The 24353-nt window shown below is 38.8% G+C and overlaps 3 protein-coding genes across 3 annotated transcripts; 2 read left to right on the top strand and 1 right to left on the bottom strand.

The window, feature by feature from the left end:
• Positions 1 to 15846: 15846 nt before the first annotated feature.
• On the bottom strand, positions 15847 to 18879 carry LOC147486809 (pentatricopeptide repeat-containing protein At5g59600-like). Its single transcript, XM_086575038.1, has one exon. It carries the CDS (start codon positions 18432 to 18434, stop codon positions 16683 to 16685), a length of 1752 nt encoding a protein of 583 aa, XP_086431164.1. The 5' UTR covers positions 18435 to 18879; the 3' UTR covers positions 15847 to 16682.
• A 647-nt stretch (positions 18880 to 19526) lies between these two features.
• LOC147486808 (S-norcoclaurine synthase 2) lies at positions 19527 to 20783 on the top strand. Its single transcript, XM_086570283.1, has 2 exons — positions 19527 to 20088; positions 20248 to 20783. Exons 1-2 carry the CDS (start codon positions 19797 to 19799, stop codon positions 20544 to 20546), a joined length of 591 nt encoding a protein of 196 aa, XP_086426409.1. The 5' UTR covers positions 19527 to 19796; the 3' UTR covers positions 20547 to 20783.
• A 1063-nt stretch (positions 20784 to 21846) lies between these two features.
• LOC147486807 (uncharacterized) lies at positions 21847 to 22651 on the top strand. The gene is made up of 2 exons (XM_086570284.1): positions 21847 to 22242; positions 22346 to 22651. The coding sequence occupies exons 1-2, from the start codon at positions 21916 to 21918 to the stop codon at positions 22508 to 22510; spliced, it is 492 nt and encodes a 163-aa protein (XP_086426410.1). The 5' UTR covers positions 21847 to 21915; the 3' UTR covers positions 22511 to 22651.
• Positions 22652 to 24353: the final 1702 nt, after the last annotated feature.

Here is a 24353-nt window from a genome sequence, read left to right as displayed (position 1 = left end):
CGGCTTGCAACTCCTCCTCAATAAAAGGACAAAGTTATGAAAATCGAGGGGCTCGGCTATCGGTGGCACTTATACTAATGAGATCATAAGGAGTCAAGCTTTACGACGCTTGGCTTCCTCATGCAAAAACTTAAACTAGACTGAGTAAATGAGGTTCACCAGCGGGCATAGAATGTAATCTTTAAGGTGTGTAGGTAACTTACCCCAATTTTCCGCTTCAACGATTGGTCCGATAAAACCGGATCCTTGAGAAAAATGGCCTCCACGTCTCCGGTGGGTAACTCGAGAAAAGGCTTTAGTCGATGAGCATTGACTTTGAAGCGAGTCCTTCTCTTTATGTCTTCTACTTCAATAGCTCCAAAGGTGTGACATGTCTTACTATAAGCGGTCCCGATCCATCTAGATCTCGACTTTCGGGGAAAATTTCTAGGCGAGAGTTGTTTGACGAACCTACGTCGGGTTCAAATTCTCTCTTCAGAATTCTTCTATCATGTAATGCTTTAGTCTTATCCTTGTAAATCCTCGACTTATCATAAGCATCACTTCTCAATTCCTCTAATTCAGCGATCCGAAGCTTCCTCCTTTCTCTGCTTGATCTAGGTTGAAATTCATCTCTTTCTTTGCCCAATAGGCTTTATGTTCTAACTTCAGCGGGTAGATGCCACGCTTTTCCATATACCAAGCGATAGGCGACATCCCTATGGGTGTTTTGAATCTTTGTTCGTATGCCCATAGTGCATCTTGGAGTCTAAAAGACCAGTCTTTCCTAGATGGATTTCTTGTCTTCTCGAATACTCTTGATTTCCTATTCAAACTTACGCTTGACCATTAGTCGAGGATGATATGGTAAAGCTAGCTTGTGAATTACTCCATACTTTGCCATAAGATTCCCAAATACACGGTTCTGAAGTGAGAACCGTTATCAGCGATGATGGCTCTCGGTGTTCCAAATCTTGGTAGAATGTTCTTCTTGAGAAAGTCCACGGCGACTTTATGATCGGGCGGTCTTCGTAGGAACTGCTTCAATCCATTTTGAAACATAGTCCACAGCAAGTAGAATGTAGGTGTAACCAAAAGAAGGAGGAAATGGTCCCATGAAATCTATACCCCATACATCAAAGATTTTGAGATAAGGATCGGTTGTTGAGGCCACTTGAACCTTTTCGAGGTTTTACCCATAAATTGGCATCTCGGACATGCTTTGCAATAAATATTTGCATCTTTAAAAGAGTAGGCCAATAGAATCCAGCTTGTAATACCTTGTCTGCAAGATGCGTTGCGGGCCAAAGTGTCCTCAAAGGCTGATCATGAGAATGATAGAATGGATTCTGTTCAATTCTCGGGATGCATCTTGAATAATTTGATCGAACACTTCTTGAATAAGTATGGATCATCCCAAAAATAATATCGGCCTTTGAGTAGAATAAATCTTTTTCTTGCTTGCTCAATGTGATGGTACCTTGTCGGTCACAAGATAATTTGCAATGTGGGCGTACCATGGCACTTCGATATCTTGAACAAGCTGTTCATCGGGGAAAAGTCTCCGATTTGTAAATTGTCTTCCGTATTCTCCACTAGCAATCTAGAAAGGTGATAAATAGCGACATTCTCTGTTCCTTTCTTATCATGTATCTCCAAATCAAATTCTTGTAAAAGTAGTATCCATCGGATCAATCTTGGCTTGGCATCTGCTTAGCGAGTAAATGGCGCTTAAGGCAAACATGGTCGATATAGACAATCACCTTTGAACCTATCGGATATTGTCGAATTTGTCAAGAGAATAGGCGGCGGCTAAGAGTTCCTTCTCAGTGGTAGAATAATTAATCTGAGCTCCATTTAGAGTCTTGCTAGCATAGTAGATTGCATATGGCACTTTCTTGTCTCTTTGTCCTAGAGCGGCTCCTATAGCATAATCGGATGCATCACACATGATTTCAAATGGTGGCTACAATCGGGCCGCGAATGATTGGTCTTTGAAGTTAGTGCTTCCTTTAACTTCATAAAAGCTTCAACACATGATGTATCAAAATCAAAGACAATATCTTTCCCTAACAGATGTGGCGGTCTTGCAATTCTGCTGAAATCTTTGATAAATCGGCGGTAGAATCAGCGTGACCTAGGAAGGCACGAATATCTTTGGCAGTTTCGGTTTGGGTAGATCCTTTATAATATCAATCTTCGCTTTTGATCTACTAGAATTCCTTCCTTTGAAACTTGGTGACCTAGCACTATCCCTTCCTTTACCATGAAGTGACACTTTTCCCGATTCGAGAACTAAGTTGGTATCGCGAACAAGCGTTTAAGGACTAAGGAGAGATGGTGTAGGCAATCCTCAAAAGATGATCCAAAACTGAAAAATCGTCCATAAAACTTCCATGTATTTCTCCACCATGTCGTCAAAAATACTCATCATGCATCATTTGAAAAGTGGCGGTGCATTGCATAGACCAAAAGGCATATCTGACGGTGGCGAATGTTCGAATGGACATATGAATGTGGTCTTCTCTTGGTCCTCGGGTGAATATGGATTTGAAAATATCCCGAGTAACCATCAAGAAAGTAGTAGTAAGCTTGTCGACTAATCTTTCTAACATCGATCGATAAATGGCAATGGAAAATGGTCTTTCCTCGATCGCTATTCAGCTTTTCATGTCGATGCAAACTCTCCATCCGGTCTGAATCTGGTTGGAATCAACTCATTGTTCTCGTTCTCGATCACTGTGGTTCCGGACTTCTTTGGCACAACTTGAACTGGACTAACCCATTGACTATCAGAAATAGGGTAGATAATGCTGACGTCAAGGAGTTTGGCGACCTCTTCTCTAACTACTTCCTTCATTTTCGGATTAAGCCTCCTCTGTGGTTGCTTAGAAGTCTTGGAATCCTCTTCCAGATGAATCCTATGTTGAACTATCATAGGGCTGATCCCCTTGATATCATCAATTGTCCAACCTATAGCTGACTTGTGTTCCTTTAAAAGTGCTACTAACCTGGATTCCTGCTCCTTAGTCAAATCTGATGCAATGACTACTGGGTAGGTTCCCAAATCTCCCAAGAAAACATACTTGAGTGTAGACGGTAAAGGCTTCAATTCTAGCTTAGGTGGCTCCTTCTTAAGCTCTTTAGGTGGTCCATCAAGCATAGGTGATTCAAGCTTTTCTTTGAACTTGATGTCATCCATGACAGGTGATGAATCCAAAATCGCATTGATTGACTCAACACTAAGTTCCTCACAATCTGAGTCTGTCAGAGCTTTCAATAACTCATCAGCAGGATATGAATGAGTCAGATAATCCTGTGATAACGCTTCAATCATGCATACCTCGTTCACAGCACATACTTCCTGTGGTTGCTGTAACATATGGAAAACATTGGTCTCGACTTTCATATTACCAAAGGATAACGTCATATTACCGTTTTGACAGTTGATGAGTGCATTTGCAGTGGCCAAGAATGGTCTGCCTAGAATGATTGGTATTTGCCTACCAGATGTAGGTTACGTGGTCGAAAGTACTATGAAATCAACCGGATAATAGAAATCTTCGATCTTGACTATGGCGTCTTCAATTAGTCCTCTAGGTATCTTTCGATCTATCTACCATTTGTAAAGTAACATCGGTCGGTTTTAGATCCTTCAAGCCCAACTTCTCATAGGCGAAATATGGTAGAAGATTCACACCGGCACCCAAATCTAATAAAGCTTGTTCCTCCAAAGAATCTCCAATTCTGCATGTAGCAGTTGGACTTCGGGATCTTTCGGTTTCCACAACCGATAGATTTTGTAGATGCGATGAACATCTTTGGCGATAAAAGCTTCTTTTCGAATGTTGGTCTTCTTTCTTTACTAGATCTTTCGGGAACTTGGCATAAGAGGGAACTTGCTTGATGGCGGTCGAAATGGGATATTAATCTGCAAATTCTGAAATACATCGCAAATCTCCTTATCTTGGTCATCTTTTACGGTATTCACTAGTTTGAAGGAAAGCGGTCTTTGGCGGATTCTTCAATATAGGTTCTCTTCTTTTTCGAGCGGTTGGCTTGGTAATAATTAGTGGAGTGGTGGTGGAGTCACTCGTGATGGCTTCTTCTTACTTACTTCCACAGTAGTTCCTTCAACTTCTTTGCAGCGGTTTCTTCCGGTGGTGGCACAACACTAGATATATCACGGAATGTTAGAACTGGGTGGGATGGTGGGGACATAAGTTACCTTAGGCTCCGAGAATCTTTCTGGTTCATAGACAATCTGTTATCAACTTTCTTGCGACCTCGAGTGGTGACAGAATTAACTTGGGCATTCGACCGAGTAATCTCGGGTTATCCACCGCAAGATACCTCTTCCTTTCGGTTGGCTCGGGCCGGGCTTGGTAATGCTCCTTTTGATCTCTCTGTCAAGCGGCGGCGATTTGCCCTATCGGCCTTGAATGACACTAAAGTTATTCTCCAACTTCCGGGTTCTTTGATTTGTCTGTTTTATTTCATTGATAATGGTGGTGATAGCTTCTTCCGGATGTGGGATAACTGCTTTGCTTGGACCGAGGCGTAGGGGCAATATATCCACTCATAAGATCCGGTACTAACTCTCTGTTTGTGTTGGCTTGGTATTCTTTGGTTACGGTATGGTGTTGATTTACGTATGGTTCTTGGGCGGTTTTGGAACCGAGCATCGGGTTGGTTCGAACCGATTTGGTGATTTTGAAATCACGGAGGAAAATTCCTCGATTTGTATTTTGTGGCTTCCAATAATTACGTCCCGATTGAACCGGGTTATTTCTTCCTAAAGAATTGATACTACATGCCTCTGCATTAGTATCCGGATAGTCTGAACACTCTTGATGGTGTGGCCTTCATCGAACATAGCTCACAAATGGTATAACAAGGCTTGGATGGTGAGGTTTAGCTTGGAAATTGTTTGGTTTTAGAGGATTCATGGAGAACCGATCAAACTTCTTGTTCAGATTTTCAAGTCTGTTGATAGGCTTGCCATAATTGATAGCATTGCTTGATTTGGGTCTTCTTGAATTTGGTTGCCAAATTTCTCGGACTTCCACCCTCCACTCTAGCTACGTCCTCGTTGCTAGTACTCCATTGTTGAGTGTCTTGACTAAATTTCGAGAAAGTTGTAAGCTTCCTCTCCATCCAATGATGTAAACTTACCCTTGATGCATTCAGTATCATTTGCTTGTTCATAGTAGAAAGTCCTCGAAAAAAAAAATGAGCGGTGTGCTCTTATCATAACCATGATGTGGACATGAGACTAGCAGATTATTGAATTTCTCCCATCTTTGATGATATTCTTGATCCACCTTCCCTTTGAAATTGCGATGGCTGGCTGCATGGCATCATCTTACAGGGGTGGGTAGAACTTGTTCATAAACTTTTTCTCAACTTCTCCGGTTGTTGATTGAATTGATCGGTGTGCGGTTAACCATTCGGATGCTTTTACCTTCGGTGAGAGTGGAAAAGAATTAACTTGATACTCTCATCCTTGATATTCGGTTCTTGAAAGTTTCGAGGGATGATAGAAATTTGTTCATGTGAACATAAAGGTGAACATTATGCGAACCATTGAACTTTGGAAGCATAGAGATTACCGATGCTCTAAGTTCAAATTGATTAGCTTCGTCTCGGAAAAACAATACTGCTGGGTGGGTCTCCAATAATTGGCGAATAGAAGTCGCTCAGCTTCTTCCTCTGTTGTGCTTGCATGGGTGGGATAGCTTCAGGATTATTGGTGTCCAAAACACCTCCATCATTGCTTGCGGCCATTGTATCAATCTCATCTAGTATTCTTGTGAGTCGGTTGTTAAACCTTGTCCACTGTTGTGTTCTTACCGGACGATGATATGGACGACGGGGCATACACTAGAAAATTTTGGATGGTAGATCTTGTCTTTGAGATGTCCTTCAAGCTTCTTTCTTAAAAGGATGGATGATGCGGCTAAAATTACCTCAAGATCCAAAATTCTAATCTTGAAAGAAAACGTTAAACATAGACAACTTAAAACGGCAGCGGCGCCATTGACACTTCCTCTTTTTGTGTGTTTAGATGGTGTATGGATGATGTAGATAGATGATGATCGTTGAACAAAAGAGAAGTTCATATCAAAACCTAATTATCCCTCACTAAGTAAAAAGGATGAGTAGGGTATCGTTCCACTTTTAAGTGTATGTTATGTGAAAACGAGATTTGGAAAGGGGTTTGAGGGATTAAAACTAATATTTGTAGATTGTAGATTGTAGATTCTAATGCTAAACTAAGCTAAACTAACTAAACTATTGAGAATTTATAAAGAGAGAATTCAAGAGATTAGAATCCACCAATACTTTTAATCTATGACCTTCCGCGCTTCATGGTTGTTCTTACAAGTAGACTACAATTAGGCAATCGGCGAGTGCCGATGCCTTTGGATGAAACATCGTTAACAATTAACTCTACTTAAGGTTGTTCTTATGTTTATGCTATTAATATCTTCTTTCTTTTTTTATGTAAGCTCGGGCAGCCATTCAATGTATTACCAAGAGCAACATCAAGGAGTACTTCCTAATAGAGGTGACCATTCAATGAATCACCACTTAAGGCAAACACAAAGAATACTTCCCTAGGCTGACCCACTCCCGAGCTACCCCCTTCTAAGGCAACACAAAGAATACTTCCTAACTCTAAAGAATTACACTACTAGAAGAAAAGTAAAGAACACTAGCATGATATTAATATTGCAAAACATAAACCCTATTCTATACTTCCATCCCCGGTGTGGGCAATGGAACTAATAACTACAAACATAAAGAACTAACTGATTGAAGAACACCATGAACCGGAAGAATCATTAAACCTTAAGATCGGCTTCATCTCCTCCCTTGAAGGAGAAGATTAGCCTTCCATATAGAAGGAAGAACACGAAGAAGCGAGAAGAAGAAGAGTTGAAGAACATAAGACTAGAAAGACTAATTTATTAAGACTTCGACTAGTTAAAACCGATCTTTTATTATTAATCTCTCTCGCCTCGAGTTAAGGAGACAAGAATATAAGTGAATTGGCCCATTACATGAGGCACTTAGGTCCTCTATTTATAGGGGTTACAATGAGTTCTAGAAGCATTCCAAACCGTCATTTGTTTCCTAATACAAATAGGTTTCTTTCGTGAGTCCGACTTTGTCTTCAAAACTAAGAAGGAATTGGCTCGATTAATGTCGATTCATGCGTCGGACGCATTATCCATCGTCGGACTTAATCAATGCATCGGACGCTCGATCTATCGTCGGGCCTTGATCAATCGTCTGGGCGCTCGATCCATCGTCCCACGATAAGCCGATTTTTCTCTTACGCTCTATCCTTCTATCCTCTTTTGCGGGCTTTGGTCCAAGCAACGAATCCTTTGGCCTTGGGCTTCCAAATAGACTTTAAAATAGGTCCAAGTCGATATTTAATAGCTCCGATTCTTTGGCTTCTCTCCATGATTGTCCACGGACCTCCCATGTGATCATTAATGCTTTCCGAATTGCCGTTTTACCCCATTTTTCTAATATTCTACAAAACTCTCTTTTTCACGTAGAATCTTAAAACACAACTTATAAACACTATTAATCCACTAAGATGGCTAAACAAGAGGCATAATCGAGGGTTAAATAGCACTTTTTGAGCACTTATCACTATCTCGAAAGTTGGATTTCATATTGGAGTTGGACTCTTGGACTATCTGATGATGACTATCATTTCGACGTATTATCTTGCTCTCATTTTTCTTTTATTCGACAAAGACTGATATAGTATTTCATTGGAATTTTGCGAGATCCACCGATGACATCTTCTCTTCGTGCAAGTTGGAGCTGTTCTTGGCGCTCGTATATATATTTAGTGGTTTCTCTATTGGATCATCATCTGGATTTATTAATTTGTTAGTTCTCTCTATATTATTGGAACTCTCTCTACAAGCTATCGTTCGTGGAGTTATATGGCTACTATCATCATTTCTTATGTTCAGCTGGAACTTCTTGGTGTTATTGAGGTGACAATATATAATCTAGTTCTTAGCTGACTAATTATTAAGTCCGTTGCATCTATTATTGGAGCGTATTATACACTATATCATCTCGTCTTTCTATCTACATGGAAGACTTAGTATTATTCTTGTATATGGATTTCGGGCGTTATCAGGGCAACGCCATATGGTAGTAATTTCTTCACCTATTACCACTATCATTTTTAACTATTTTCGTGGCAAATTATATAGTCATCAAATGGAGTTCTTACTAAGTCTTATATATTGGAAGCGAACAGCGAGGTTAGTAACTTTAAACATTTACTTGTCAATTAAATGTAGGGTTAGTTAGACTTAACAACCCCTCTTCCAATTTTGAAAATATTAGTGATACCCCCCAATTGCAAGATCTAACGGCTATGAGATGAATTCTTTTTTTCAGATAAAGAAATCTGGCCGTTGGATGTTACAAACGGGGGTATCACTAATATTTTTGAAAATGGGGGTAACACTAATTGCAACTATTAATGTGGGGGATAAGTCTAACTAACCCTTAAATATACTCATGGTCTTCTTGTTAATTTTGAAGTAATATATATGACTGGGATAATGGATATGGTATAGTACAAGTTTTAAAATCACCACTTGTTATTGTGCTTAATCGGCTATGTCTATTTTGAAAGTTGGAATGTTCGATGATATGAGACTCTTATTGTGATGGGGTTGAATGAAATATTTGATCTTATTATGGTCTTCCTTGGAGTTTGTTGTCGTTTTTCTGATTTTAGCTAAGTGATTAGTGGTTGTAATGGAAATACTTAGTCGCTTCATAATATTTGGTTGACTTTGTCTATTTCTATGATGACACGTCCTTGTCTGTTTTAGGTTATTTGTAACTCGTTAATATTATTTTTGCGGTACGTTTATTTATTCAGACTTTTTGTACTATTATGGGAAGGGAATGTGTGTACTGCTGTGTTCTTGGGTTAGATTTGATTAGTAATTCATATTCGTATTCTAATTTTCCTTGGGTGGCGGCATTGTGAATTGATATTCCACTCTACCTACTTCTGTGAGTTCTGTCTTCTATGTTGTCGTGGTTTAAATTCATGGATGCTAGCGTTAGCATTTTGTATAGATTGTGTTGTACCTATATAAGAGTTTAATTTCGGGAACGAAATTTCTCTAAGGAGGGTTGGAGGGTTGGATGTCGAAAAAATGACCGTGAATTTTAGAGATATCGGATATCTCGGCGATATATTTTTTGGGTAAACCATGGTCATTTTAACGTAGGAGGGTTGGAGGGTTAGTTTCCTCTGAGTAAACCGGTCATTTTACGTCTTAGTTCAGTGCCACCCTAGGTAATTACGTACTATAGGACGAGGTTTAACATTTATATATTTGATATGAGTTTTGATATGGATTTTGGATAGTTGTTTGATTGGGCTTTTGTGTGGGTTTGGGTAGAAATATCTGTGCATATTCTATTAAATTGGGCCGGTTAAATTATTAGACTTGCTATATTATATTGGACTTATTTTATTAGTGGGCATATAATATTAATTGGGCTTGCTCTATAGTTATATGGTTGCTATTTTATTGGGCCTTCTATATTAATATTGAGCATGTTCTATTATTGAGTTTGCTTTATTATATGGGCCTTGTCTAGTTACTTGGGCTTACATTATTATATGGGCTTGCTCCTACGGTCTTAGAAAAAAAGGAGAGATTGGATAAGGACGAAAAAAAGAAGGGGGGAATAGGGGAGGAGGACTCTCACTCTCTCTCTATCTCTCTCTCTCTCTCTCTCGATCTTTTGGGGGAAAAACTCACTAATCTCTCCAATCCCTTGTTTAAGTTTTCCCTCCAAATCTTAAGAAAGGATAGCAAACCACGCCACTATCACATATGATAAGAGGATGATTGGGTGAGGATCAAAAGGAAATTGAAGAGGGTTGCCAATAAAGAGAAACTTTTCCATTAATTCGTATTCCAAACACCAAGTAGAACTTTACTCTATTTGAAGTACTGATTTTCATGTTGTAGGCTAAAAGTTCAAGAACACTTGTGTTGAATTCTGCACAAGGCTATTGCACTGGACCGACTTTAAGCTCGAATTTGTCGTATTTAGAGTTGCTTTTAGATTTCAGTGACCTAGGAGGAAAGTTAGTTCTCTGTATCTAAGTGCTAACGGTTCCAGTTCATGGTATTGGATAACTGAGTTAGGAGTGGCGGGTTTTAAAAGGTGGACTGTTGCAACTTAATTTCTTGTGCACTAAACTGTTTTTGAAACCAATTTTAACATAGAGTAAGAGTAAGAGTTAGATATAGATTAGGATTTCCTACATGTAAAAAGTAGTACAGTAAGTCTAATTTTAAACAAACCAAGTTTTGTTGCCTTTGGATATCCGATTCGGGAGTTACACATGTTCGAAAATGGTATTCTAAGCTGCCATGAAAACTGTACTAGACTGATTTGACGTCCATTATTTTTATATAGTTCAAATTAGAATTAGGTCTGGACTTTCTATATAAAATAGTTAGTTTTCTCTGTCTATTTCTAATTAACCAAGTTCGTTGCAATTGGACATACGTGCATTAGAAAAGATGGGCAGTTACAACTTATTTTTAGGCTCATTGTAATTCCAGTTATATATTTCATCGTATGGATGGCGTATACAGCTTTCAAGTGTTGTTTCAATATATGTTTTATATTACTGTTGTATCCTGACTTTTGACATTATAAGTTTAGAAGACATTCTATCTTGGCAAACTAACATGTAGTTAAACCAAGAGAGATAATTAGAATATGAGTGAGGAGCCCATGCCGCCTTCCTCATCGGAAATGGCTTAATCCATTTCCATAAATCTTTACCTCCCATTAGGAGAACTACGATTGGCTTGACCCCTAAATGGGTACGTAGGCAGCCACCCGGCTCAGCCACTTCCATAGGAAAAACCCCACCCCTTGTAACAAGGAAATCGGTTATTCTATATAGGTTATTAATGTTTAATTTGGTTTTAACATATGATTCTACGTGTTAAGCATGAACTTAACCTCATAATACGTAGTATCTAACCATAGTTATTGACGTTGATCGTTTAAGTGTTTTCTTAAATATTTGTTTATTAATTAAGCACGCGGAGACTTTTATAAGAAAAACGGTAAGCCAAGCATTGCGATGGAGTTGAAAGGTAAGCCATTAAATAAATCTTATCAACTGTTAATAAATTTAATTCACGTTAATTATTTTATACTGGCTAACCATCTAACGTTGCGTGTTAGAAAGTGTTAAATGATAGGGACAAACATACTCCCAGAAAACAGGAAAAGGCGTATGTGCTCACTAAGAAAAAATTTAACGTGAAGCGTACTCTGATCAGCTAAGACAGTTCTTGTAGCTTTTCTTATTCCTAAATTATTCATTTAAGTTGTTTTATAATAATTTAGTATTTCTTTATTATCTTAATAATGAATCCATATTAGGATGCATCCATTAGTTAGAAATTATGACATAGATTAGCGTTCAATTGTGAAAGACCGATCTAGGGTATGAGATTGGTTTCGGGGCACTTCAGCTACTTGATTTTACTGGCATTTGTCGAGATGGTTAAATAGCCGGTGCCACTAATCAATATCTTTTAGTAGTTGGGTTTACGGCTGAGGTTTTAATATCTTAAATGGAAGCATATTATTTGATTTTAAGGTTAGGACAGGTTTTAAATTTATGAAATGTTAAAAATACAGATAAAACTCTGCCGAATTTTTTTTAGAATGCGATGTTTATAAGGGGTTTTATATTTTAGTTCTAGTTTGGACTCGTGTGAGTCAAACCTGCTCACATCTTGGTTTATTAGATTGTTGAATATTCAGATTGAGCTCTTTTACCTTAATATTGAATTGTCTGAAAAATTGGGGAGTTACATAACCTAAACTAGATAATAGTGAGTTTGCCATGAGAATGGGAACAAGTTTTCTCTCATGCTAATTAGTTTATGACTAGAGATAGTATAAAGTAATTATGGATCATTAAAGGTCTAGTCTTTATATTTTAACCTTGTGTGAGAATATCTAGACTAGGGTTTTCTATACAAATCTATGCTAGCATGTTAAGAAATTAAAATGTGGATTTCAATCTCTCTCTATTCTTCTCCATATTTTATTCAAGTCGCGTATTCAATTGTTTTAGTTACATTAGTATAAGTTAAATTCATATATTTAGTTTCGTAGTATAAATTCACATCCATAAATATTGCTCTCACCATTGTTTCATTGTGTCTGATTAGTTGAATTCGTTTAATCCTAGAGAGTTAAGAGTGGAACGATTCCGTACTCTATATATTGCATGAATATATATATGTGAGAGTAGGAAATAAATAATTAATAACATAAGAATAAGTTAGGGAAATCTATTGTGTTTTTTACGGTATATCATCTTTCCAAATATTCCCCTCTCACAGAAAGGAAAATATCCTTGAGTATACACAAATTTATGTGGCCCTTTGAAAATGAAGTCCTACAGGGGAGCTTTGTACTTCTTAACTTTCATTGATGATGCGTCAAGAAATATATGGGCATATAGTCTGAAGACCAAGGATGAAGTTCTTGGCGTGTTTAAGACTTTCCATAGCATGGTGAAAAGAGAGACAGGGAAACCTTTAAAGTGTATTCGCTCAGATAATGGGGGAGAGTACATTAGGTCGTTTGAAGAGTATTGCAAGTGTCATGAGATTCGTCATGAGCAGACCGTTCCCAAGACACAGCAACACAATAGTATAGCCGAGAGGATGAACCGTATCATTGTAGAGAAGATGAGATACATGATGTCTCACTCTAAGTTACCAAGGAGTTACTGGGTAGAAGCAATGCGCACAGCCATACATGCGTGATCAATCTATCGCCTTCGAAGTCACTAAATAGTGATTATCCAGAGAGAATATGGTCAGGCAGAGATGTTGATTATGGTAACTTGAAGGTATTGGGTGCAGAGCATTTGTTCATATTCCCAAGGATGAGAGATCCAAGCTTGATGATAAAGCCAAGCAGTGCATTTTTCTAAGTTATGGGGATGAGAAGTTTGGCTACAAACTTTATGATTCGATCAAGAAGTAGGTAATCCGAAGTTGAGATGTTGTGTTCTTGGAAGACCAAACAATAACAGACTTTGAGAATGATGAGAAGTTAGAAGCTTTCATTGATGATCTTGTTGACTTATAACCAGAAGTTCCTACTATGGAACGTGTATAAGGCATTGAGAATGCAGAGAACCATGGGTTTGAAGCTCATGATAATGATCCTATTGCTCATGATGAGATAGAACCTATTGATATAGAAGATGCAGATGAAGTGCATGAACCACCACCTGAGCAAGAAGAAATACATCTTCCTGAGCCACAAGAAGATGGGGTAAGGAGATCCGAGAGAGAAAGACGAGCTTCAACCAGGTATTCACCACATACGTATGTTTTACTATCTGATGGTAGAGAACCTATGTACTATCAAGAGGCTCTTGAAGGTACAGACAATGAGAAGTGGTTGAATGTCATGCAAGATGAGATGGGTTATTTGTATAAAAATCACACTTATGACTTAGTTAAGAAACCGAAAGGAATAAAAGTTCTCAAGAATAAGTGGATATTCAAAGTCAAGCATGAGAAGAATAATTCACATCCAAGGCACAAAACTCGCCTTGTTGTGAAGGGATTCGGTCAAAAGAAAGGTATTGATTTTGATGAAATTTTCTTTCCTGTAATTAAGATGACTTCTATCAGGGTGGTATTGGGTCTGACTGCAAAGATGAACCTAGAAGTTGAGCAACTAGATGTCAAGACACCTTTTTTTCATGGAGATCTTGAGGAAAATGTCTACATGGACCAGCCATAGGGGTTTGAAGTCAAAGGCAAGGAGCACCTGGTATGCAAGTTTGAAAGAGTTTGTATGAGTTGAAGCAAGCACCGAGATAGTGCTACATAAAGTTTGAGTCTTTTATGGTGAAGTATGGATACAAGAAGTCTGCTTCCGATTATTGTGTGTTTGTTCAGAAATTTCCAGATGGGGATTTTATAATGCTCTTATTGCATATGGATGATATGTTGATAGTTGGCCAGAACATCAACAAAATATCCAAGCTGAAGAAAGACTTGAGTAAGTCCTTTGAGATAAAAGATTTTGGTCAAACAAAGCATATACTTGGTATGTTGATCACTCTTGACAGAAAGAATTGGAAGTTGTGGCTTTCCCAAGAAAGCTATATCGGAAAAGTGTTGAAAAGATTCAACATGGATCAAACGAAGTCAGTCAGTTGTCCACTTGGTGGCCAGTTCCGCATGACCAAAGATATGTGTCCAAAGAGTGAGTATGAAAAGAGTCAAAAGGAAAAGATTCCTTATGTATCCGCAGTGGGCAACTTCATATATGCAATTAATAGTGTGTACAAGACCGGATATTGCTTTCCCAATTGGTGTTGTCAGCCAATTTATGTCAAATCCAGGGAAAGAGCATTAGGAAGGTGTTAAGTGGATATTGAGATATCTTAAAGGCACTTCCAAAGCGTGTTTGTGTTTTAGTGGGAGTAAGACCTTGCTTGGAAGCTACACAGATGCAGACATGGCAGGTGATGTTGACTCGATAAAGTCCACTTCCGGTTATCTATTTACTTTTGCAGAGGGAGCAGTTTCTTGGTAATCTAAGTTACAAAAATATGTTGCCCTCTCCACTATAGAAGCCGAGTATATTGCAGCGCCAGCCACTGAGTGTGGCAAAGAGACGTTATGGATGACGAGGCTCTTCGATAAACTAGGGCTAAAGCAGAATTAGTTTGTAGTTCTATGTGACAATCAGAGCGACATCCATTTAATCAAGAATCCGAGTTTTTATTCTAGATCCAAGCACATATATGTGCGTTATCATTAGATTAGAGAAGTTCTCAAAGACAAACAATTGTGCATTGAGAAGATCCCTACCGACAAGAACGGGTCGAATATGATGATCAAAGTTTTACCGGAAGGTAAGTTTGATGTTTGTTGTGCTACCGCTAGAATGGTAGCACACTTCTCTTGTTGATTTGGGAATGCATGGAGGTATCCCATTCCTTTGTTCGGAAGGGGGCGATTGTTGGTGTTATCTCTCACATGAGGATGAGGAAGAAGGAGGAATTGTTTGTGTGAAAGCAGGATTATTGTTTGTGTGAAGAAGTGAAAAAGAAGATATATTTTTTTTCAACCTCTCATGAAACATGTCTACTGGAGTTTGGGAACTGGAAAAAATAAGAGGCGCCATTCATCATGGTCTTGCCAAAGTGCTCCCCCGCCATGCCCGAACAAACCGAAGTTCGATTTTTCTCTGATAAACACAAAAATTTTTCTTGAGGCAGCAAAATTTCATATTACTATAAAAACAAAAGTTAGGTTTTGGAAAACCAAGTCTTGAATAGAAACCCAATTTTGAAAGCAACCAAAATTGAGAGGAAACCCTTGCAAAGAGAAAAAGCTTGTAAGGAGATATTAGTGATCTAGTAAGTTTGGAGAGACTTGAGAGGAATGATTGTAATATTCCTTCCCATACTTATAAAAGAATTAGCTCTTGTGAAAGTAGGCATCATGGGCGAACCACAATATATCTTTGTGTTGTGGTATGTTTTACTTTCTCTATATTTCTATTGCTTGTTTGTGATAATTATATCCATAGTTTAGATTGTGGTTGTTGGTTGTAGTTAAAGTTTAGATTTTTTATTGAAGTAGTAGATTGTCCAAGTATAAGCTATCTTAGTGGAGATCGATTGGTATCGTTTTCCCCAACAATAACTTATAAATTTTCTAGCTCCACACAGCAATCATTATTTGAATAAATCTGTAGATTAAGACAGACTAACGTAGAAAGAAATATATTGCTCCAAAAGAATGGATAAATGATAACTTACGATTTTATAAACTACATAAGGTACTCTCTTGTATGGAAGGCCCCATAAGGTTGGTCTGGAATTCTCTATGCTCTAGTCTGCTGTAATCGTCCCCAAAGTAGACACTGCCATTCAAGGTACACAAAAAATGGTGCCCCCCTTCCTCTTCAGCTACATTTGTTTAAAAGGCATCTAGCAGCTGTTATCACCGTTAAGTGATCCTGGTAGCTCATCAGAGTTATTATGTGGTTATGCCGCCTTCGCTCAACTTTCCCTCTTTCCTAAGTATCATTACCTCCATTACAACTATGAAGAAAAATCTGCTGCAAGTCATTTTCAGCTACATCACTTGCAAAGTATGATGGTTTCAAGCAAGGAGCATCGGTATTAGCTTGATCTTCATCTCCTTTTTCCGTTTTACTGTTTCTCCCCTGCATCTTTCCTCTCCTATTTGAGTCCTTGCCCAACTGGCCAACTCTTCTCTCTTCCCCTTTGGATAGTTGCTCCTTACTATCGTCAGTAGTAAGGTGGTTTAGCTATTATTCTTGAGGCATGATTTTTGCATTCTCTGCCATTCAAATAGCTTCCTTCCATACAGCTTTCATGCTCAAACCTGCTGGAAAACATTGTCCGACTTCTTTGAGTCAGATCCAAGTGTTCTTCAGTAACTTATTACTGGGCAAATTTGCAGATAGAAGGGATCATAACCTTGAAATATGTGTCTGTTAACCGCTTAACCTGTATCATGCATTTATTTTGTTGTCTCTGGCAATCAGATTTTCTGTAGCTACATATCCTACACTCTTCAGACAGATTCTATCCAACTGCACCCTGTATTCCTTCTAAGCCTCCTCCTCTTCATCATCTTCTTCAGCTTTTCTGCATCTTTCCACTTCCCAACATCAGCATATAGGTTCGATAGCAGCAAGTGGCTCCCAGCACTTGCAGGCTCAAGTTCATACAGACTATTGGCTGCTATTTCTGCAAGCTCAATATTCCCATGATTTCTACACGCTCCTAATAATGCTCCCCACACAAATGAATCAGGCTTGACGGGCATACACTTGATCAAATCATAAGCCTCAATGAGTTCACCAGCTCGGCCTAGAAGATCCACCATGCACGCATAATGCTCTAACCTTGGTGCAATTCCATGTTCTTTTTGCATCAGATGGAACACATTCCACCCAACCTCAACCAATCCAGCATTACTACAAGCTGTAAGGGCTGCAACGAAAGTAAGATAATCTGGCTTTATTTCTCTCTTCTCTAACATTTGATTGAAAAGAGCAAGTGCTTCATTGCAGTACCCGTGATTCGCAAATCCAAAAATCATAGAATTCCAAGTAACTGTATTTCTCTCTCTCATCTTGTTAAATAACTTGGTAGCTTCAAATATATATCCACACTTTGCATACATGTCAACAAGAGCGCTGCATACAAATATATCTACCTCAACACCAGTCACCAAAGCATAACAATGAATCTCCTTCCCATGTTTCAAATCTGCAACTGTCGCACAAGCAGGCAAAAGACTACTAATCGTGAACGAAGTAGGCCAAACTCCAGCACCCATCATCGTTTTAAACATAAGAAAAGCTTCATTATTACAAAAATTCTGCACAAACCCAGATATAATCGAGGTCCAAGAAACAACATCAGGTTCAATACCCTCAACCTGCATCATTTTCAACAGTTTCAAAGCCATTGCATCATCACCTACCAAAGAAAAACCTGATATCAATGCATTCCATGTAACTAAATTTGGTCTCAACCCAACTAACTTCATTTCCTCTACTAAAACCAATGCTTCTCTTGCACATCCATGTTGAGCATAACCCGAAACCATAGAATTCCAAGCCACTAAATCTTTCTCAACTATCCTATCAAAAACTAGTCTAGCCTTATCGACTCTACCACATTTAGAGTACATATCAATCAATGAACTATAAACAACTACATCAACGTCAAACAAACAACGTAGAATCACCCCATGTACCTTCATTCCAGTTTTTCCATTCGCAATGTTCGCGCAAGCTCTAAGTGTACTAGGAAGAATGTATTTGTTAGGTTTTAAGCCTTCCCTTTGCATTTCCACAAAAAGTTTTATAGTCTCTTTATAAAACCCGTTCCGCGAGTAGGCCCCGGTCAATACGATCCATCGACTGATATTAGTTTGAGGAATTTGATCAAATAGTTTGAGGGCATTAGAAATTTGTTTGCATTGTGCGTAGAAGGCTATGAGTTTGGAACATAGGTAAGTTGAGTGTACAAGACCGGTTATGATAAGGTAAGCGTGGAGTATTTTGCCTGATCGTAGAGCACGATTACGCCCGTAGATTTCTATGTAGTTTGAGTAATAATCCGAGGATGAGTGAAATTTAGAGTGGTTTATTAGGATGTTTTTGCCGGGTCTAGAAATGAAGTGGTACATTGCTGAGGTTGCGTTGGAATTATTGTGAAATTTTTCAATATAAATCGAACCTTTGTAGTAGGAGTGTCTCTTTTTGCCGAATTTTTGATTTTTTCGAAATCCGACCTGAAATTGGTTTGGCATTGGGTGTAGTTTTCATGGGCCGATTTTCCGATTTTCGAAAATTCCGAAAATAAATTGGATCGGATTCGGATATAACTCTAAAAACCGATCCGATCCGAAAGTTCCGATATATAGTCGATCCGAATTTTCCGATATTATTGCCAATTTATTCCGAAAATATGTACTTCTCTCACTATCCACTTGATTAGATCTCGACCGTTCATTCATTTTCTAGTTTTTTACTTCTAAAAACAAAACAAAAACATAACCTAGCCGCTACTTCCCCACTTGAATTTGGACCACTCCACTGTCATTACACCGTCTGCTATAACAACAATGATATGAAAAAAAATGTCATTGAGTCATACAATGACTTCCAAACCAATCCAAAAGCCAAATTCCAATAGATAGAATGTTATGTAAAACTACTTAGAGTCCAAGACCAGAATCTATTATTCATGCAGACACTTCACGTTTCAATTTTCACACACAAAAAAATATTGAAACATTACAAATACCCAGACCTCAACAGAATGTAATGTTTGCTGTTGGTGGCTGCATGTCCTTTTTCTCATTTTTTCTTGGATCACTTGTTTGAATGAAAATGGGTTTTCTCAGTAAACAAGTGCGTATTGTTGTTGGTACATTGGTGTTGTGGACATGGTTTTCTCTTCCTACAATAAACATAGGCGTATGATATTCCAAAAATAATTGAAAGTAAAGAGATCTTTGAAAATTTACTAAGTATTCTGAAATTTTCGAGTTATTCTGAAATTGGAAATATATTTTGAATCCGAAAAAAAATTGGATCGGATTTGGCTACTATATTAGGTTCCGAAAAAAAATCGGAAAAATTCCGGAACGAGGTTAATCCGATCCGAAGTCACCTACTTTGTAGCAAGTAATTGTTTTATATTTCGAGATTTTATGGGTCAATGTTGAGATTTAAGAACATTACGGTTTTTGCAACTTGCAAGGCCCAGGCGATGATTGTCAATTTGTCAAGCCATCTTGTGCCCACGCGATATCCGTGATGTGTAAGGCAGACTGAGAATTGAGAACATCACTAGTTCACTACATGAGCTGCACCTACTCAGCATTGCGATTTACGTCACATCACTCATTTATTTGGACTTGTTTGAGTTATGTACTAAGATGATCTGAGCTACCACGAGAATATCCTTATAAGGATGAGTGTTCCGAGACCGTTGGATCCGAAATCTAACGGTCAAACTCAAGATACCAATGGGCCCATCTCATCTAATCCTTGAAATGAGCATGCCTATAAATGGTGTTAGTATCCCAGGCTAAAAGTAACCAAGAAATCATTCACCAAAGTTCTTAGAGCAAAAAACACTTGTTCCTTAGTGCAAGAATTAGAAAATGAGGATGGAAGTTGTTCTGGTTGTTTTCTTGATGTTCATAGGTACGATAAATTGTGAAAGATTGATATTCAATGGACGACCGCTACTCCATCGCGTAACAAATGAGGAGACTGTAATGCTTTATCATGAGCTGGAAGTAGCTGCTTCAGCCGATGAAGTGTGGAGTGTCGAAGGTTCGCCTGAGTTGGGCTTGCATTTGCCTGACTTGCTCCCTGCTGGTATATTTGCAAAGTTTGAAATTACTGGTGATGGAGGTGAAGGTTCGATCTTGGACATGACATTCCCCCCAGGTACATATTTCATCCATTGTAATCAGAAAAATTCATTCGACGAAAACCAATTCATAGTTATAAACTTGTTCCTACTAATTTTTTTCGGATGGGCTAGTTACAAGCTAAGCAACTACTTTATTGCTATGTCTTACTGATAATCTTGGCCGTCTTATGCAGGCCAGTTTCCACATCATTACAGGGAGAAGTTCGTGTTCTTCGATCACAAGAATCGTTACAAGTTAGTAGAAATGATCGATGGTGATTTTTTCGATCTAGGTGTTACATACTATATGGATACAATCCGAGTTGTTGCGACAGGCCCTGATTCTTGTGTCATCAAGTCTTCTACTGAATACCATGTGAAACCCGAGTTTGCCAAAATCGTCAAGCCACTTATTGACACTGTTCCACTAGCTATCATGTCTGAAGCGATCGCAAAGGTTGTTCTAGAGCACAAACACAAGAGTTCAGAGTAAATTCAGTCAATCTCAATCTGAAGTCCTATGAGTAGTGAGGCAGCATCTCAATTATTTGTGACACTTCTATGGCGTTCAGAGAATGCACTTTTTGAGTGTAATTATATTGGAAAAAGTATGAAGAAATGTTCTATTATGTATTCAGTTTGATACTAGTCTGTGGTCTAATAGAGTCTGATGTAGTGATGTGTATCAACATAATTTTGCAAAATAATGAACTGTACAAGATTTCCTCAATTCGGCTTTTAAGGACAAAAATAATTAACAGTATCAAAGTTGGGTTTATTTTCCCGAATATGAGAAAATTAGTCAAATTTGTGAAAAACTTCATAATCACAAAGAATCAGTTAAATTTGGTAACGCGCGGACAATTACGTTTACCAATTGACAGAAAATCAATCAATATGGATGGGCTAAATCAGAATTTGAGTGTAAAACAAGTCTTTCATTATTATTAAGATTTGTGTGTAGACTAGAAGGTCTACATCCAGAACAAAAATACAAGAAATTGAGATATATATATCATTCCTCCTAGTTTCAACTGTTTAGTATAACCAATAACAATCTCAAAAATGAATTTTATGGTGTACTAATCTGGTATCAAAACCTTTCAATATTCACCTCAATGCTGAGAACCCTTTATCTGAAATCTTTCCTTAAAGACTCCGAACGACTCCTGTGCAACAAATCTAGACCATCTTCAACCGCTCTTCTCTTCCGAGGATTTACCGAGTTACCCAAACTAGACAAAGAACAAAACTTATCATTTGTAGACGAATTGTGTTGAATAGCTGGGTAGAAAAGATGGGTAATGTCTTCTAGGGGCTTTCTAATACTTCTTCCTCTCTTCTTGTTATTGGAAGAAATGGGGTTGGTTTGTTTGAAGCTTAAAGGTGGGATGTTGTTCTCCTTGCTATTGTTTTCACAAAGAGATATGAGCTCCATTCTTGCAAATAGTAGAGAGTGAGAAGTGAAAGCAATGAGGTGTGAGCATATGTAGTGGTGGGTTTGGGTTCTTTTGGAGGGGAGATTGAAATTTTATTTTTGAGTGTTTTCATTTTTGGATGGAGGGAGAAGGAATTAGTTTTTTGCTTGCAAAAAGAGCAAGTCAAATCTTGAATTTTAATGAGAGAGAAGGAGAGGCAATCAATTTGGGCCTTGCTCTCAAACTTAAAAAGAGCCAAAACACGCGCATTTTAAGTTCTAACTGAAAAAGTTACCCGCCAGGCGCCAGCCAAAAAATAACCGCGAGCGAAATATAGTTTGGCAATTGGGTACTGTTTTTCAGCCAAACCACATGGGCCAAAGAGACACTTAACCAAGTCACTCATTCACCCACCACTCTCTTCTTCTGTAGAGCAAATGAAACATGGCTGTTTCGTCATCTATATCATTATCTCTAAAACCTTTAACTTCCACATCTTTCTTAAAAAAACCCACCTTCCAAATTACCTCAATCTCTATACTACCCACCTCACTCTACTCACATAAGACCAAATTGACAAAATTCCCACCTCAAAAAACTTCACACAAAGTTTGGAGAGTTTCTGTTGGAACTGAAGATGTTTTGCCATTAGAATCACCAATTGAGACTACCCAAGAAGTAATATCAGCTAATAGTGGTGATGGTGTGTCCAACATTATATCTGTTCTTCTTTTCATTGCTTTTCTTGGTCTCTCAATTCTCACCGTTGGGGTAAAAATATTAGAATTTTATTGAATTTGTGAACTTGTTAGCTTGTATATGGATGTAATGGACTAAATTAGTGATTTTGTGACTTGGGGTGTTTTTTCTTCAGGTTGTGTACATTGCTGTGACAGATTTCTTGCAGAAAAGGGAGAAAGATAAGTTTGAGAAAGAAGAAGCAGCTAAAAACACTAAAAAGAAAGGTAAGAAAGGTGCTTTAAGAGCTAAAACTGGGCCTAAAGGATTTGGGCAAAAGATTGATGAAGACGTTGATTAAATTTGTATTGTTATACACTTGTAAGCATCAAATTATTTTGTATTCTGAATTTCTGATATGGGGTCTTCACATTTTGCTCCTAAAGTTTTTTGAGACTGATGTCATATTTCTTCATTATCAAAATTTGAAACTATTAGACTTTATGTTTTTCTTTTGGTAAATGATAACTGTAGTGGTAGAATCGGTGATATAAAGGATTGGGGTAATATTGGCCAGAGGTAGGCTGTGGTAGGAGAAACCGGAGTGCAGAGGGTCAGCAGAAGGATGGGCCTGAGATAAGATATGCGGAGGGTTCACGAGCACCGGATCAGTCTACGAACTCTTAGGTACACGGTAGAAACCCTACACGTGGGAGAAGAGTGAGCGTGGGATGAGGAAACAGGTGGACGACTATGATAGAGGGTCAGGGGTATAAAAAGAACAGTGAGAGAGAGAGAAAGAAGACTTTTCGGTGAATTGAGGGGGTGAGACCTAAGGAAAAAGAGATAAAAGTGGAAGGTAGGAGAGGGGTTCCACCATTTGGCGTCGTTTGTGGGGAACGAAATCTAAACAACTGGAGAAATAGCAACAAGAGTGAAGAGAGGAGTAGGAAGGCCAAAGAAGGTGGCGGTTGTAAAGGAGGAGGGGGAGTCAGTGAGGAGCGATAGGGGAGAGCAAGGCGGAGAAGAGACCACCGCGTCGGTTTCAGAGGGAATATGACTATTACATAAGGAAATAGTGAGATTGAGGGGAAGAGAATGACGGACTTCGGAGGGAGAAAGAGACCATAGAGGAGTCGGAGAGAGAGGCATTTGAGTCGGAGAAAGAGGAGGAGAGGAGGCCCAACTTGGTGGACAATGTGGTGTATGGACTCACGAGGGAGCAAGTGAGGGAAATTATTGCCAGTGACCTAAAAGCGAATCTGGAGCAAGCTAAGGGCATAAGTGAAGCGGCGAACCAAGTGGTGGCGGGGCTGAACTGCAATCCATTGGTTGACGCAGTTTGGAAGTCTGAAGTTCCAAAGGGGTTCAACCAGCCCAGATTTGAGAGGTATGACGGGAAGGGAGATCTAGCAGATCACATCCACCACTTCCGACAACAGATGTTGTTGTGGTAAGAACCTCGGTATGATGGACTGCGATGCATGATGTTCCCCGCAAGCTTAAAGGGGTGGAGCTTCTGATTGGTATTACCGGTTGTCGTTGAAGAGCATAAACAACTTTCAAAAGTTAGAGCAAGCTTTCGTGGACCACTTCATACACCAGAACAAGCGGGTAGTAGATATCGCGGCTTTATTCAATGTGAGACAGAAATCCGCAGAGTCAGCGAGAGATTTCTTGGACGAAAGAACCGCGGTTATTGCATTTGAAAGGGGGTTACGCCCGGGAACGAGGGTACATAAGTCTGTGGCCAAGAACGAGATCGCGAGATTACAAGACCTATACCCGAGGGTAGAGAAATATATAAGATATGAGGACACTATGCAAAAAGAGATTAAGAGGTCGGGGAAGGCCGTATTGTCATTAGAAGGAAGTGATGATCGCCAAAGATATGAGGCATCAGACAAGGAAAGCAGTGGGTATCGGGGCTACTCTTCGCAGTCCGAAAGGGGGAGAAACGAAATCAGGAGGGAGAACAGGGAGAGAAAACCTTGCCAGGAAATGGAACATGCACCGTTAAACCGACCACTGAGTGAAATATTGCCGATGATTCAGAATTTACAGGGCTATAAAGGGCTGCGAACCAAACCAGAGGAAATATCAAGTAAGCTTTATTGTGTCTACCATCAGATATAGAACCATGAGAAGAATGAATGCTACGCTCTTAAGTGGTTAGTACCTAGAATGATAGGGAAGGGGTTGTT

This window comes from Coptis chinensis, chromosome 7, assembly GCF_015680905.1.
Source record: "Coptis chinensis isolate HL-2020 chromosome 7, ASM1568090v1, whole genome shotgun sequence".
Classification (NCBI taxonomy): Eukaryota; Viridiplantae; Streptophyta; class Magnoliopsida; order Ranunculales; family Ranunculaceae; genus Coptis; species Coptis chinensis.
The sequence above is the reverse complement of the archived record's forward strand: the minus strand, read 5'-3'. Positions and strand labels throughout refer to the sequence as shown.

What these genes read in the sequence shown, in the direction of transcription:
- LOC147486809 (XM_086575038.1), bottom strand. Translation starts at nt 18,434, where the DNA reads ATGCCAAACCAATTTCAGGTCGGATTTCGAAAAAATCAAAAATTCGGC.
- LOC147486808 (XM_086570283.1), top strand. Translation starts at nt 19,797, where the DNA reads ATGAGGATGGAAGTTGTTCTGGTTGTTTTCTTGATGTTCATAGGTACG. An exon ending in GGACATGACATTCCCCCCAG is followed by an intron (nt 20,089 to 20,247) that starts GTACATATTTCA and finishes CGTCTTATGCAG; the next exon opens with GCCAGTTTCCACATCATTAC.
- LOC147486807 (XM_086570284.1), top strand. Translation starts at nt 21,916, where the DNA reads ATGGCTGTTTCGTCATCTATATCATTATCTCTAAAACCTTTAACTTCC. An exon ending in TCTCAATTCTCACCGTTGGG is followed by an intron (nt 22,243 to 22,345) that starts GTAAAAATATTA and finishes TTTTTTCTTCAG; the next exon opens with GTTGTGTACATTGCTGTGAC.